Genomic DNA, 16928 nt, shown 5'->3' with positions numbered 1-16928 from the left:
TTAATATTTTAGTATAATTGTCAAATCAGGTCATAAGTTTTAGGAAATTCGAGATTAATAGGAAAGTCTGTTTTTTCTGCTAATTACTCATATGTATTTTTATATTTTTCGATAATTACGAGATTAAGTCGGGTTTAACAAAAGCAGATTCTTTATCACCAATCGTATTTAATCAAGCCCTAGATTACATTATTAAAAATTTGATGCATACCAAAAAGGGTCTAACTTTAGGCGGTAAAATGCCTTTGCTTGAGTATGCTGATGATCTTTTATGGTATTATTGGCTGGAGACAAGGAAATTATAAAATTAAAAACAACTGTATTGATAAACTTTAGTAAGGAGCAAGGTCTCGAAATAAATACAGATAAAGCGAAGTATATGGTTAGCAGGAGAAACAGAAGCAATCTCGGTGAGGAGAAAATGCATTCGTACAGATAGATAGGTTTAAGTATTTAGGTACTATAATAAGTAGAAGAACCGAAATTGATGATGAAATAAACGTAATTTTAAAGGTGGGAAATGCTTGTTATTTTTCAATTTCTAATTCTGTCCCAAAAGTCAAAGGTTAAAATTTACATAACTATTATCCTTCCCACTGCTCTTTAGGTATGCGAAGCATGCCCTCTTACATTAAGGGAATAACAGCGTCTTAAGTTTTTTGAAAATAAATCATAAAGTAAAACATTCGGACTGAAAAAGGATGAGTTTACCGTAGAATTGAGAGAACTGCAGGCGGTATATATAATTCAGGTTATAGCATTGAGGCGAATGAGATAGGCGTGTAGGATTGTGGGACTTAGGTAACGAACAGATCCCTAAAATTTTAATAAACAATAAACCAATGGGTAAACCTCCGAGGGGTAGACCGAAACTTAGATTGAAGGATTGCGTTAAGACTGATTTAGTAGATTTGTGTTTGGTTTGGCGTCATTTGACAGATGCACGTAGAGAACGATTTATAGTGTCGGGATCGAACCTTCGGTTTCGGTAATCCTTAATTATTACTATTTATATATTTCTATAATACAGCTTATCTCGACATCTAACCTTCGGTTTCGGTAATCCTTTATTATTACTATTTATATATTTCTACAATACCGCTTATCTTGACATCTAACCTTCGGTTTCGGTAATCCTTTATTATTACTATTTATATATTTCTACAATACCGCTTATCTCGACATCTACCTTGAAATTCTATTAGATTTTTTCATTTCTAGTATTCATTTTCAGTAACTTACGAATCACAAGAAATTATAACAAAGTCCCATTCGCTTTCCTATTTAATCATTCCTATTCTGATTGGTTAAGTTTGCTTAAAACGTTAGGCAGTTTTTATATTCCTCGTTTCTCAGCTGGTTAGAGCGAGCATTAGAGTCAGATGATTGCATGCCATTATCTTATTAATCTTGAATATATAAATGCTTTATTATCCATAAAAGAATCCCTGGAGGAAAAACTTTAAAAAAGTTCTTAGTACCAAGATCTTTCCAAACAATCTTTGAATGCACTCTAAAAACATCAGGAGGCTGTTGAATTAATGAGTTGTGTGTCTTGCGAAGTAGTCCCGTGACGTTCGGTATAAATTTTTCGCCGCCCCTCAATTTTTCCTGGATAAAAGACGAAGTGATCTATTTCAAAAAAAGAAAAAGGAAATTGTTACCAGTGAAATTCAATTTGTTATATAACTGAATATGACACCGTCATATAAATATTAAAGTAGATAAAGTCAAATAACTATATCAAACTTTGGTTGAAGTACTTTTATGCCTTCATATTTTGATCTTATAATCGTTACAAAAAACATTTAAAAAATATACATTATTTTTTTTAAATATTCAACACGATGTATACTTATATTATACACTTAAATACTTCATATATTTTTAATAATTTTCCCTTGGAATTAGTGAATTTTTTTTTTCACAACGCTTTGATAAAATCTAATTAAAGAAAGGGAATACCATTTTCTGATAAACATAATTTCATCTTCTTTAGTAAAAATGAGAAAATTAATTCGAACACCTTAAAGTTTTACAGTTTTTGATTTAATAATTTTTTTCTCTCACCAATATCTAAAAAAAAATAATGGCTAATTAATCTATGAAAACATTTTTGACACAGTTTTTTTGGAGACTAATTTATACGTTTTAGTTTATTATTATTTTTGTTTTGATTAGTCGTAATTTTCGGTTATAAATGTTTTTAGCTTTCGGGCGTTTTACTGTATTAGTTTTTTCATGCGTAACTAATGTGTGTATAAGTTTCATTAAATTTTTCACTACTTATCTTTAAGTACTAATGACTTTCGTATTGTAAGACATTTTATATTATAACAAAACATGGTACTCGTCGGGAGACATTCTTTCATTTTTTATTTTATTTTTTATAAATAATATAAAGTTCTTTCAAATTAGGTTTCAAATTTTTATGTGAGAATAAAAGTGGCGTAAGTCACTTTTCATGTTGTTTGTTATTACTTGTTTCTATAAGTAACTTTGTTGTTATATTAATTTAAAAACCCTAAACACCTATTTTTTTTTTTATGTATTATTTAAACTGTACTTGTTATTGAATAATATTTTATTTGGTAGCAGAAAAAGCTTATAGTTAATTGAAAGATAATCCTAAATCAGATTATATGTATATTTTACATATATAATTTATATAAATAAACCAAGGCCATTCTTATTGGTTCCAAGCGCCTCCTTCATTCCCTCCTTTACTGTCCTCTATTCTTCCTTAACAACCAACCGATTCATTTCTATCCCACAATAAAAAACCTTGGAGTCACCTTCGACCAACACCACTCCTGGAATAATCATATTTCCCAAATCACACGCAAATCCATAACTGTAACTCAAACAATTCCTAAGATTCCGAAATTCCATTCCTCAGAACACCCGCCAGCTCCTAGTATCCTCTCTCGTCTTCACCCATTTCGACTACGGATCCTTGGTGTATGGAGGGCTATCTGCAGGACTAGAGTTGAGACTGAAGAGACTCATGAATTGCTTTGTAAGATTTATCTTTGGGTTTCCAAGGCGCTCTCAAGTCTCCCGCTGGTATACCGAGTTGAAGTGGCTCTATCCAACCTCCCGAAGGCCATACCTCCTTGGTGTTTTCCTATTCCAAGTTCTTAAAATCAAAAAACCTACCTATATCCTTGATCTCCTCACTCTTCGTTCATCCATCCACTCATTTAACACCTGATCTCAACCGATTGATTTATATATGCCCTCCTATAGAACCGCCTTCTTTAGCAAATCCTTCGTCATACGTGCAACCTCCTTCTGGGATTCTCTCCCCATCTCCATTCGCCAGTCCTCATCCATTCTTTCCTTTAAACAACACCTATTCCTTCACTTATTGTATAACCAAACATCCGCATCAATGTAATAAAATAAATAGTCATATATTGATTAGCATTGTAAACAGTAGTTTAGCCAATATCCTAATGTAATTTCATTTTACTTACTTGCCAAACAAAAAATAATAATTGAGAAAGTGAAGGTAACGTGTCAGCTCGTTGTTCCAAAAATCTGAGATGTTTTTATCAAGATTTTTCGTTAAACATAAACATAAAATTCCTAAATAAAGCAATAACTTTAAAAGTATGGATGATGAAAATTTTCTGTTTTTTTTTTAAAATTATTAATGTACAATCAAAAAGTAAGTTTCCAAAATTATTAAGATTTTTGTAGGCTTAACGGACTCCTAATAATTTTTGTCGCAAAAAAAACTTTTGAAAAATCATAACAAAAAAATTTAGAGCATGAGTCGCATTACATAAAGCAATAGAGTTTGTTATTTTCAAAAATTCTCAGATATACTGAAAATTGTAAAACTCGCAAACCATATAAGATTTTACAGTCATAGATATAACTCTAACTCTGATCTTTAAGGCTAGTTTCAATGAAGTTGAATTTTCAGTTTTCTTTTTCTTTTCTTTTTTTTCCAAATTTCGAAAGTGGCAGTTTATTAGAAAAACCCCAAATAATTTAAGAGTCAATCAGTTATACTGTTTATTAAAATAAATAATTTATATGTATCAAAAACGAAGGTTATCATTTATAAGAATTTTAAATGTTTACCAAGTGAGTATTTTTAAACTCTCTTATCTATTTTTATTTATTTATTTTTTTTTAACCTTTCTAGTATTTTTCTATACAGCTTAAATTATAATTTATAAAAATATAAAATATTCATTAAAGAATGTAATATACTATTATTATTACAATATCATTTCACTAATAAAATTATTGAAGCATAATGTTTATATAAGATGTAATATATTAATTTATATAATAAAACAAAATCTATTATTTGTCTTATCAATTATGTTAGAAATGTAATTCTTGGCTTATTGCATCAGATTTTGTTTGCTCTTAGGATTAAAATAAATTAATACATTGAAACTGATAGTTTTAATTTAAAGCAATAAATTTATTGTAAGTTTTATATAATCTGGTTAAAAAGTAAAATGAAAAAAGTTATTGAAACATTAATATAAAAAAAAAAACTTTCAGTGGAATATTTTAATGAAATCACTTTTTCACGAATATTCCAATCATAACTTTGCTGCAAGGGTCCTTTCTGAAAGGCAAGCAATGGAGAAAGTAATGATTAGGTATCAGTCCCATCTAGGGAGATGGTTCCCCACCTAACTTGTATTTTAAGTTCATTTCCAGACCCCATTAAAGTATTGCAATAGATAACACTATGGTCTATCATTTGGATATTTTATTCAAATCTGTGTTATTTATGCCTATCTAGTTTTATACAATTTATAACTTGAAAAAATCTACCTCCGTAAAACAAAAAAAAAATTAAAAACCAAAATAGGGTATTTGTTCTAATTTTATAATGTAAACCCACAATTGAAAAATAACTCAAAATGACAATACAGTGACATTCATCCATTGTTTTAAAATATTTTACTCAACACCAATGAAGAATATGGAACAAAATATTATTTGTGTAGATTTTCAGTTACTTTTTTAAATAATTCTTCCTGTTTACTTCCTCTGTAGGGGTATTATTGCTCTTAATTTTTTCAGTTGCAATAAAATATAATTTATACTTTTTTGTGATTATTGATTCATAGCATTATGATTTAAGTCATGCCAATAATATTTTGAGTTGAACTGGTGTATTTGGGTCCCAAAAATGCAATGTATTATTTTCAAACCTCATCCCGAGGATAGTAATTTCAGTTATACTTACCCTTTCTTTTCCGTGCTTACATAATGTTTGGAGATTTTCGAATTATATTGATTCTTCTCTGGATTTTACATTTTTTTTTTAAACAACTTCCATGGCTCACATTTCCTTGAACAAATATGTGTAATAACAAATAGGTGCTAATGTGTTAAATGGTCTTTAGTTATCATAATATTTAAAGTATTTACTAGAGGGTACTTTTGTGACATAATACCGATATGACATAATATAAAAAGTATTTCATATGAAATGATAAGGAGTACTGTATATTTGACATTATATTCTTCCAAAATGCGCAAGTGTATTTGTATTTGAAATACTTTTCTTACAAAATACAGTTTGTAATTAATATATTTTTCTTTCAAGATACTAAAAGCATTCTGTACTTGATATAAATAGTTGCTTAAAAAGTATTTTAAAATTATTAATATTGTTTTTATTTTTCTGTTTCAGCTGGGAGATCATGGGATGGAACACAACATGTTCGACTCACTTGATAATTAATTTATTAATGAAATAAAAGTGTATAACCCTTCCCAATAGCAATTAGTGTTGTCTACTTATTTACCTGTGTCCTTTTTCCCATCAGGATTAATAAAAATATTTGAAAAAGTATATTTTTATCTGTGTATGACTTTAGATTGTTCAATATAGTTTTAGATTATCCGTAAGTCATTAAAATACTTATCTGTTTGTTTACCAATCTGTTAATCATAACACTGGTTTAAATAAACAGTGGTCTTGAAATCTATTTTGTGTATTATGAATAACTTGACTGACATCTGTAAGAAATAGTTTATAAAATTATGTTTAAAAACAATTGTGAAATTTTAATGTGAGTGCTTGAACAAATACAGACATTAAGAATATTTGTTTTATTGAATTAAACTGATTAGGCATTTTAATTTATATCTGAATCCTGAATTTCTTCATTATATGACTTTAATGCCACAGAAGTAGAACTATTTTTACCAAGAGCATATTTATGACAGAGGGAGACAGGTAACTTGCCAGATTGAGTCTCCTGCTGGATGAAGCGAGTACAAATCTCTTGGCTTGACACAATAAAAGTTTTCGAGGCAGAAAACATGCTAAATGTTGTAGGGTTAGTCTGTGCAAGTTTTACACTCTCCTGAGTCTAATCACTGCTTAATACAAGAGATTAATCAGCATTTAGAACTTTGATAAACAACCTGTTACAGGACTGATTTATTAATTATAATAAAGAAGTAATTAATTATGTATTAAAAAAGTAAAATAAATGAATAATAAAAGAAGGGATAAAAAATTAAGAGAGTGAAATTTACCTTGTGAAAGGATAGAATACACTTCAGAAAAAAACTTTACTAAAATCTTTAATCCTTTAATTCATTCATAAATTCATCAAGAATTTATAAAAATTTTAAAGATTACTGTAAATAATTTTGAAACATAAATTAGTAGTATTTTAATGAATAAAAATAAATACATGAAAAAACTACGTTATAATTTTTTTTTTCATATAACTGTACGAGGTGTATTAAAATATATTTTTAGAAAGTCTCCATTTTCAGAAAAATATTATTGGTATTTTTTTTTCAGTACAACATTTTTACTAACTCTTATAACATGTTCATTAAAATGATGAAATATATAAGCTTTATTCGCATTGCCAAATACTATTACATTCTCTGCAAAACACCACCTCGGCCTAACAATGCATATTTTATGCCAACAAAATTTATGCCTAAATTGACTAGATAGAACCACTATGTATTTTTTTGGTTGTTGTTTATAATGTAGTTATAAATTCAATGGATTCTGTAAAACGCTGAGTCAGAAACCTTAAAGAGCCCAATATGGGCTGAGCATATGCATAATCCCATCCAATACAAATTTAATTTGGATTTGAAACCCGCTGAGATATTGCTTCCTCTAACAAAATATCACATTTTATTCCAACTCTCCATTCATCAATTTCCAGCAATTGAACAATATCAACGAAAAAACACTATATCATCCTCAAATTATTTATTCAAAACTAATATTTACATCATTGAATAACTTAATTATTTGTATATTTTATAATTTATGGTGAAGTGCAATATATAATTAGTGCTCTTTCAGATCAAGTAATGAAGCTTATCAAAACAGAATTATGAGAATCTCTCTTAATTATTTAATTAATAATATACATAAAATGAACATAATAAATAAAATTAGTTAAATGAACAAACAACAACACTATTCATCATTATAACAAACAACAATATATATTTTTAGGAACACAGGTACCATTGTACAAAACAGCTCCAATGGTAGTAATTTCAAAAATCCTATTTTTACTATTATTATTATTACTCCTTTAATTAAATCACAGCTGCTAACTTCACTTTACTCAGAAGGAAAGAAGAAACACAACAATGATTCCTTTTAAGTGGATAGGGCTTATACTATGTTGTAGCATTCAATATAAGTGAATTTTGATGTTTCCGTTGCTGGAACCTGTATAGTAGTACCAGAATACAATTGCAAGAGAAAAAAAATCCATTTCTTGGATACTTAATATTAATATTCTAATGAATACATATTCCAAATTGTACTTAATCACCCATGTACAAAATATATATCTCTGAAAACAATATGTTTTTACTTGAACAGTTCATTCATTGAACCTTCCTTATTTGTGCTTTCGGAAAAATAAATATGAATAGATTCTGAAGTAGTTTAATTATTTTAAAAATTAAATTTAAATAATTAATTACCTATTTAACATAATTTGTTATTAATAAATAATACTGAATAAAATATGAATATAATGATTTTAAATATAATTCAATTTTGGGACACAATACCTACTTTTATAAAATTAAATATTTTAAAGTAATAATTAGTTTTATGTACTAAACTGTTGAAAGTGGGCTCCTTTATTTTAATTCAATAAATCTGGGTGCATTAAATGCATTGTTTAATTAAAATTAAAAAATAAATCATAGGAACCTTAGAAGAAGTATAAAAATTATAGATGAAACTTCAACTTCGAAAGAATATTATTCCACAAGCTCTGAAGCTAATTCAAAAGATTATTAAATTGATATTTATAAAACCAGTAATGAATTGGCATTGCCATTTTCAAAAATAAATAGAAAATTTACAAATTAAAATAAGTTTACCAAATTATTATATCAACCTACAAATTTTAAGGCATTTTCAAGAGAGTGCTATATTTCTAGGGATATTATCAGTAATACCAGTACAAAAAATAAATTTTAAGATTCCATTCAACTATTTTTTTTCTATTACTTACTACACCATTTTTTGTAGTAATTTGAAACAGATTTTGTTGGTGAATATAACAATGAGTGAAAATATAACAAATATTTTAATTATCATATGAAAAAAATATTTGATAAACCTACACAAGTAACCAATATTCTGTAAAAAAAATTATGAAAATGCATTAAACAAGACAATAGAATTTTGTCAAACACAAAACTTTTATGTTTAAATTGGAAGATTAGTAGTTGACCGTATGTAGTGAATTGTAAGATATTCCTGGTGGTGGTCATATTTATAACAAAATCGTGAGAAAAACTATTTATTGGTCAGTGTAATGTTAAACTTCCATGTCGCAGTCTTGCAAAGTGAGGTGAAATGTAGATAAAAAAATTGTTTTTTGTACTATTTCATACCTTTTATGACCACCACCCAGACTATCTTGCTACAATTTACAATGATACACATCAAATAGAAGACAAAAAATATTCTTTTAGTATCCAACAATAATATATAATCAATGATTACCTGAACCATGAATATTCAATCTTAACTAGTGATTAAAATAATCTTATTAGAAACTCGATATTTGGTAATGTATAGACATATTCTACAAATCAAGATACAGTACTTTAGATGCAGCTATGCTGCCACATATACTTAAACACCCAGATACAATAACAACAACGGTAGTTGTCTGAGCATAACTGATGAGCGATCCCATGCAGAGTGACAAGCAGAATTGTGCCAGGAACACCATCGAGCTTACTATGGCAACATCAGTTCCTAAACCTCTCATTCCCATGTCGTTACCAGCCTTGTCAAACTGCAGGAAAAACATTGTTTTCAAATTAAAATATAGTTAATTTTAAAAGTCAAAATATTATCACTAATCAAAAAAATACTCCAGACTTATACAAATTAGCTATGAAATACTAATAAAACAAAGGTCGTATTTTTGATAGATGATTATTAGAAATCCACGCATCATTAATATCTGTTTTGAATATTTTTCACAACAAATTTCTGTATTAATTTCCAAGGTGTTTCATCTGAAACGGGAATAGTTACATTTGAAATGGAGTATTTTCAGGAAAAAGAGATGTATCAGGGGAAAATAATTCTAATCCTAATATACTTTGAAAAGTTTGTAAGAAAATAACATATTACATGGGAGCATTAAACTGTACTTGGAAACAGTTGTCCTAGTTCCTCTCAAATAATAGCTACTAGTTCTTGTAGAAGTTTTTCCTTTAAAGTATCTTTAAATGACCTGGTAATGCCACAGTTCAACCATTCCATTTTGAATTAATAAAGGAAGTTTATGTTTATCTTTTAAAATGAAAGTATATTTTATATATATATGTCTAAAACCCTAAGATTGAAGAAATAGTATTAATAAACATTTTTAATAAAGCATAGGTCAGCAATTAATTGGTAGTTAAGTGGAGACTACCATACTCATTCATAAATATTTTGAGTAGCTTTTTGTTGCAAGATACTCAAAAGGCCCAAATTGGAAGTGTAAATGTTTGGCCAAGTAAGTAGAAAAGGAAATAAAATAAAAGTTTAATGGTCTATTGGAGGCTAAACTTGTGTAAAAATTATAGTAAAAAAAGTTACTCTAATAGATCAAGGAGAAAACAACTTGACAAAGAATTGTTTCTATATTTGTTAATCACTTAAAAATTAAAATTATTATTTTGAACATTTTGACTAATTCCTATTTCAATTGAATTTTTAAGAAAATTGTTTTTCTCTTTTTTTTTCATCAAATAACAAATTGATTATGCAAATAAATTTCAAATATTATATATAAATATTTTATTTAATATGTAAAAACATTGTTCTCATGTGTAATTTATAGTACTTACCACATTAGTAGAATGATAATGGGCAACTAACAGATACGGCATAGTGAAGAGAGTGGAATACATTACTCCAGCAGCCCATGAAAAACAAATCACTCCAATCCTGCTTCGGCTAGCTCCCATTAAAAGCATGCCAAATCCAAAAAATAGTAAACCTCCAACATAAACCTTTCTGGCCCTATTATTAAAAAAAACTTAGTATCACACTTCATAGATTAAAAGAAACTATGTTAGCAATAACCTGGAAAAACTACAGATAGTTTTAACAATACCGGTAATGACATATTCATATATTTATTCTTCAAAGATACCTTCTCAGCATTTACTTGGTACTACTGAATATCAAACTATTCCACAATTTATCCCCTAATTTGAGACAAATAGGCAAATAAATATCATATAGGTACTAAGGTACACCATTCCAAGCAACAAATTGGCAAATGAGATTGCCATAAAAGCACCCATTTTATAAATCCTAGGCAGAGAGTCACAACTGTATTAACCCCATCAGATTTTACTAGGCCCTTCAAATAGAAAATATCAGACGGATGGCACACAATGAAAGCTCTCTGAGCAAATTAAAACAGACTAAAAAATACAAACTAAAATCATGGTATGCAGCTAATAGCAGCACAGAGAATTCACTCTGGCCCACTTGAAAATTGACCACACAAGAATCAACCATTCTTGCTCATTACAGGATAGCCAGTTTCTGTCACACTCACTATTTCACAAGTTTACAAAAAAAAAAAAAAAAAAAAAAAAGGACTGGTACCAATTAGTATCGACAACTCTAGTTATCAACATAAATTTAAAAGCGTTTGTGCTGTGCCTTTAGACGTAATTAATCTGTGAGATGAAGTACCTAATTGTTGTGTGTCCAAAGACAGGATTTCCTAAAAGAGGGTACAAACTACATTAGCTTTCCAATTCATCATTAATACAATAATACAAGTACAGGGTTGAAATTTCCTCAAATTTTACAATTGACATTAGTTGCAGACATTTAAATTTACTGGATGTATTGTGTACTATTACAAAAGTATTATTGATTTCTTAAATTTAAAATTATTTCCATAATAATTTTTTTATTTATTTACAATATTTGTGTACTTATGCTTATACCACTAATTCCATGATCATTGTTATTTCCTATATAATTCGTGAAATGAATTGTATTTGATCATATCCTTTAAATATTTTTTATTCATTTGATTATGTAACAATCTTATATTAAAACACAAATATAATCTTTTAAAAGCAGAAAGTTCAGTTTGTTAATTTTTCATTTAAGTCTAAGTAGAAATTTAATTTTCAATCTCACAAATGAGTACTGTCAGAATGAGTATGGAATAGTATTGAGCCTGACCAAGAGTTAAATTTTAAATGATGCATCATCTCTTACGGAAAATTTAACAGTTCCAGAATTTTCTCTTAGTACTAATTTTTTTTTTAAATAACCAAGAAAATTCCTGAATATTCTAAATTCTAAAACCAAATACTTTTTCTGTTTCCTAAGTGTATTAATATTGAAAGTAAAATTAAATTTTGAAAGCATTTTGTTTATTAGGATGTTACTAAAGAATAAAAAGACTTTTTTTTAAACTGCTGAAATAGACTATAGAAGTACAAATACTGCAAATTATTGTAATTAAAAACAGTTTTGACTTTTCTATATTTTTATATTTTCCATTGTGCATTTTAGTCCAAAAAAATTAGCCTAAAAACCTAAATAATATTTAAAATATGTTAAGTACCTATATTTCTTGATGAGCTTTTCTATTAGCATTGAATAGCAGGAACAAGATAATGAATACATTGCCATACCATAACAACCAAACCTCACACCATCTTTGTATAAATCATGTGCGACTGATCCTTCCTCTGCCTGTCAAAATATTAACCATATCCATAGCTATTATATCTTCATATATATAAATATATTTACTTATATTTTGACTAAATGACATTGTGTTATTATGGTGAAATTTTAATATTATAACTTACTTTAGGATCTCCTCCGAAAACAGCTTCTCCAACATAGTCGGTGAAGTATAATGAGTAACAAACATGAGCCATCCAAGAAAAGAGATTTGTTAGACAAAGAATTTTAAGAGATGCTGGCATGAAGATAATTGACATGAGATATTCTCTTAAACTTGGTGATGATACCTGATAAGATAAAAAATATTCCATCAAGTTAAAAGAAATTTATATTAAGTTGAATTTAGTATTTACTACTTTTCAATGGAAATATATGAAAAACCAATTAAAAATCAGGACATACAACAATCATAACAATAAAGATTGCATATATAAAGAAAATAAGTTAACAAAAACAATATATATTCATATGAAAGATGTATATTAAATTGTTTATTGCAATAGAAAGTTAACTAATGAAGAGGAAAAAAAATACTTAGTTTAGGTCATAATTGGATCAATATTTTCAAGAAATAATAATAATTTCAATCAAAATGACTTGGTATTAATTTACAGTTAGAGTAGGATGGCCATAAAGGTTTTTGGTACAAAATGGGGTGATCAAATTATAGGAGTGTATGGAATATCCAAAGAAAATATAACATGGAAAATTTTGGGAATTTTAATTCAAAATAACATGTTTTAGATAAATTTTTGAAGCCTAAAATTGATGTAATTTCAACCTGATTCATGAAAAAAAAGAAAAGTAAAAAATTAGCAACATAAAATTTTAAAAAAAGCTCATATATTCAAACATTTATTATCATTGAGTTGAAACTGAATAAGAAATTTAGCTTTTTTAAACTTTCATTGCATTCAAATTAAGTAGAAGTTTATATTAATTAAATATATTAAATTAATTTCTTTCGCTTGAAAATCCTTGGGATTTTTCTCCAAAAGTATTTCTGTGGACCACTTATTTTTTGAAAACATTTTATTTTCATGAATCTGTTCACAAATAGACAAAATAAATAAACAATTAAAATTGAATAAACCATTTCTATTTAATCCTTCAGCAGATCACATGTTATTAATAAAAGGAAATACACATTTAACAGTGTATTTGGGAGAAACATTGTAAATTCAACAATTTTTAAAATAATATCCAATGAAATGCCTTAACTGCCAGGGTTTTATTTTTAGAAAGAAATGTACATTTTGAAAATTTATGGGACAACTTGAATGAAATGCCTTGATCTAAAGGACTGTTTCATTCAAAATTGGATATGATTACTCTAAATAGATTAAATTTTTTGTGAAAAATTTTGATCAATTGATGATTAAAATTTTTGTGAAACAAGCCTGTGAGGTAATCAATGACTATAGAGCATGAATAAGTAGTAATTATTAGTAGGGATAAGTAGGATTAAGTTGTTAATCAACAACTTTCTGTATTTCTTTCCTCAATCAAAAGAATATTATGATATAACACTAAATTTTGAAATTTCTATATAATACTACCTTTAGTTCTTCATTTGGATTAATGTCGATTCCTGTGGTGGTTTCTTCTTCAATGGTTTTCATAACTGTCTTTTGTTCCTGTTATGTAAAATTTGAAAAAAATAAATTAATAAAAACAATATAATAATAATAAAAAAAATTATAGTTTTTATTATTATCTTCATGATCACAAAATAATGAAATAAAAATAACATTCGTAATACAATCAATACCACATTGCAAGGTTAAATAACAAACAGTTTTCACTGGTAAGGATAAAAAAAAGAATTGTACTGAGAACTACTTTCAGCATTTAATAGCATCAATATCTAATAAATCTATAAAATTTACAAAGACTGTCGTCCTCTTTTTGTTTATAATTGATAAAGACACATTGTGAACATTTCATAAATTAATCTACATATAAAATAAAACCATCAATGTGCATCTGTTATCTGTAATACCACTCACTGACCTATCAAACACTGTATCTCAAAAAATGACATTGTCCACAAAGCCAATGTGTTCCATTTTCACCAGGGGCAATTCAAATTTATTTCTTGTTGGTCCCGAGAAATTTTTCTTGCCACACCAGCTCTGGTTATCATGAGCTACCTATAAGGGGATTATATCCAGGTCATATATTTCAAGGCCCATTTTCTGATCTAGTTCCCCAATCAGTAGCAGTAGGTACTGAAGTGGTGATTTTAAAAAAAATCAGAGGCCATGAGTAACCTCAAGTCTGCAGCAATTCTGGTTCAATTCCAGCCTGGGAGGAAGGGAGAGGGGGGGTTGGCTTATTTTTTTTGGTGGCCCCACAAAATGAAAACTTACTCTCTCATACTGGTTAGGGCAGGTTGTTATCTACAGAATAACCTTCCTATATGTTAGAATCAGCCTGATAGAGGTAAGAAAAATATAAAACAAAAAATCAGTTTAAAGCTGATTCTATGAAAATTTTCATAGTTATCTCGTATTCATAGTGTCAAGATTCAAGACCTCTACTATCACCTGTTTCTTACTATGTAAAAAACTTCAAAAGAAGGACACGTAATTTCTCATTTTCAAATTCTCCTAATCATAACAAAGTAGATATTGGCTCTTTATGAACTTCTAGTCTATAAAATCTAAGAAGAAACCAGTAAAATTTTAGTTCTGAAAAATTAAAAGAATATTATATGAATGTACTACCTTTAAGATTTCAGAAGCATTCTTGGAATTATCTACACTTCCATAAGAATCTTTTTCTTCATTTATTAGTTTCTCTTCCTGAGATTCTTCTAAATTACATGATTTTTGGAGTTGCTGAAAAGAAAAATGAAAAACTAATATATTAATCAAAGTAAATTCTCTTAAACTATTTATTTTTAATGTTGAGCATTGTCTGTCACAGTTACATAATTTTTGGAAGGTTTATTGTTGCAGTTTATTTTAGTTGGGTAAGTTTTATTACTTAAAATAATTCATTAATTGAGACTTTGACTGATTTATAGTCTATATTGATTATTTAAATTTATATGAGATCAATAAATGTTGATCTCTAATAAAGGTAGACATGCTAATCTTAATGTTTTAGCTTTGAAAGTAATATATTTAACTATTAAATACTATTTTACTGTTAAATCTTATCTGCTGATTTTTGAAAGAGTACATTTATAATGCTTAAAATATTTCATTCCTCAATCAAAAGATTATTATGATATTATAATACCCAATTCAAGGAATTTCTATATGAAACTAGATTTAGTTTTTCATTTGATGTTCTTAATATTACATCATTCAGTAAAAAACCAGATCATGCAAAAATATAACATAGGTCATTATTCAGCCAAACCATAGATTAATTAATGAAAACTATATAAATTTACAATATGTTTGAATGAAAATTCATTAACAATATATAAAATAGTGCAAAATAATTTTTTTTATAAATTTTGATGAAAATGAATTTAGCGGTGCAAAGATTAGGAAAAACCAAATAAAAAATCTTTGTGAACAATTTAATATAATTAATGTTGTATTTAGTTCTAAAAGTTTTAAATTTACCATAGGTATAGAACTTTTTCTGCACACTACATGTAGAGGCATTTCCTTGAAGCTTGTTACAGTGCACATTATACACATAAGAAAGATTATAGTAACTAGTGAAAAAACAGCTTTGACATGACCTCCAAGAATTTCTCCTGAAATATTAACAATCAGTTTAAAATTCTTTAATACTAAATAAGGAATATTAAGTATAAAATTATAATATATCAAATTAACATACTTCTTCCAACTACTTAATCTTGTTTTTAATTATTTTGTAATTTATATCCTGGATTTTTTTTTCCACTCCTTATTTAATAAATAAATAGACTGATCATGATTTTAGAATTGAAATAAGGCATTCCCCACTACTAATAAACTGAATTCAAAAACACTTTAAATAGTATTCTATATGAAATATTTTATATAGGACATACAAATTCTTATACCACTTTCTATAATACTTAGCATCCTGACCAGAGGAAATGAGCTGTTATTAATACTTCCTAATACAATGCTATAAAAAATTAAAATGAAAATTAATTGTTTCATTAATTTACTTACCTATCCAAGTAATATCCCAATTTATCCCTCCCATTGTATAACCCATGAATCCTCCAAGTCCTGCCATGATGGTAAAGGTACTGAGACCTCTTGCATGATCCTCTTCAACATAAAATTAATTATTTATTTTTTAAAACATTCAATGATATGTAAGTAAATACATGTATATTTAACTACTTTATGTTTTGTATATATTATCCTTCATTTACAATATATATTAAAGTTAATTATTTTTCATTGTAATTTTATTAACATAATAGAATTAATAAAATAAAAAAAAAATCATATATTAATAATCATAGAACTACAATGAGGAAATAATAATAATAAAAAAAGTGAAATAATAAAAATAAATGAAAGGAATATGGTCCGGGTGCGGTAAAAAAAAAACTCAAATAGTAGAAATATACTATTTTAATGAGCCAACGTTTCAGGGCTTCTTCAGGGCTATTTTGACGGCTGGCAAAAATTTTTGCATTTTTGTTTTGACTGCCGTCAAAATAGCCCTGAAGAAGCCCTGCAACGTGGGGCGAAACGTTGGCTCATTAAAATAGTATATTTCT

General features: G+C 27.4%; 2 protein-coding genes across 7 annotated transcripts in view; one reads left to right on the top strand and one right to left on the bottom strand.

Moving 5' to 3' along the window:
* LOC106685844 (short neuropeptide F) overlaps nt 1-6093 on the top strand; it is a 273766-nt gene extending 267673 nt beyond the window's left edge. For all 4 annotated transcript variants that reach the window (XM_067049106.1, XM_024364219.2, XM_014428798.3 and 1 more), the window contains one exon: nt 5678-6093. In XM_067049106.1, coding sequence (XP_066905207.1) covers nt 5678-5728 — 51 coding nt within the window. In that variant the 3' untranslated portion in view covers nt 5729-6093. The remainder of the gene's footprint in view (nt 1-5677) is intronic.
* A 2842-nt stretch (nt 6094-8935) lies between these two features.
* lovit (loss of visual transmission) overlaps nt 8936-16928 on the bottom strand; it is a 60778-nt gene continuing 52785 nt past the window's right edge. For all 3 annotated transcript variants that reach the window (XM_014428802.2, XM_014428804.2, XM_014428803.2), the window contains exons 6-13: nt 16366-16467; nt 15820-15956; nt 14965-15078; nt 13795-13872; nt 12358-12522; nt 12108-12238; nt 10354-10528; nt 8936-9305 (exon numbers count right to left, since the gene is read on the bottom strand). In XM_014428802.2, the coding sequence (XP_014284288.1) occupies nt 9090-9305; nt 10354-10528; nt 12108-12238; nt 12358-12522; nt 13795-13872; nt 14965-15078; nt 15820-15956; nt 16366-16467 (1118 nt within the window). In that variant the 3' untranslated portion in view covers nt 8936-9089. The remainder of the gene's footprint in view (nt 9306-10353; nt 10529-12107; nt 12239-12357; nt 12523-13794; nt 13873-14964; nt 15079-15819; nt 15957-16365; nt 16468-16928) is intronic.

The sequence above is a fragment of the Halyomorpha halys genome, unplaced genomic scaffold (assembly GCF_000696795.3).
Source record: "Halyomorpha halys isolate HHAL.00 unplaced genomic scaffold, Hhal_1.1 Scaffold748.1, whole genome shotgun sequence".
NCBI lineage: Eukaryota > Metazoa > Arthropoda > Insecta > Hemiptera > Pentatomidae > Halyomorpha > Halyomorpha halys.
This window is presented reverse-complemented; position numbering and strand designations above follow the sequence as displayed.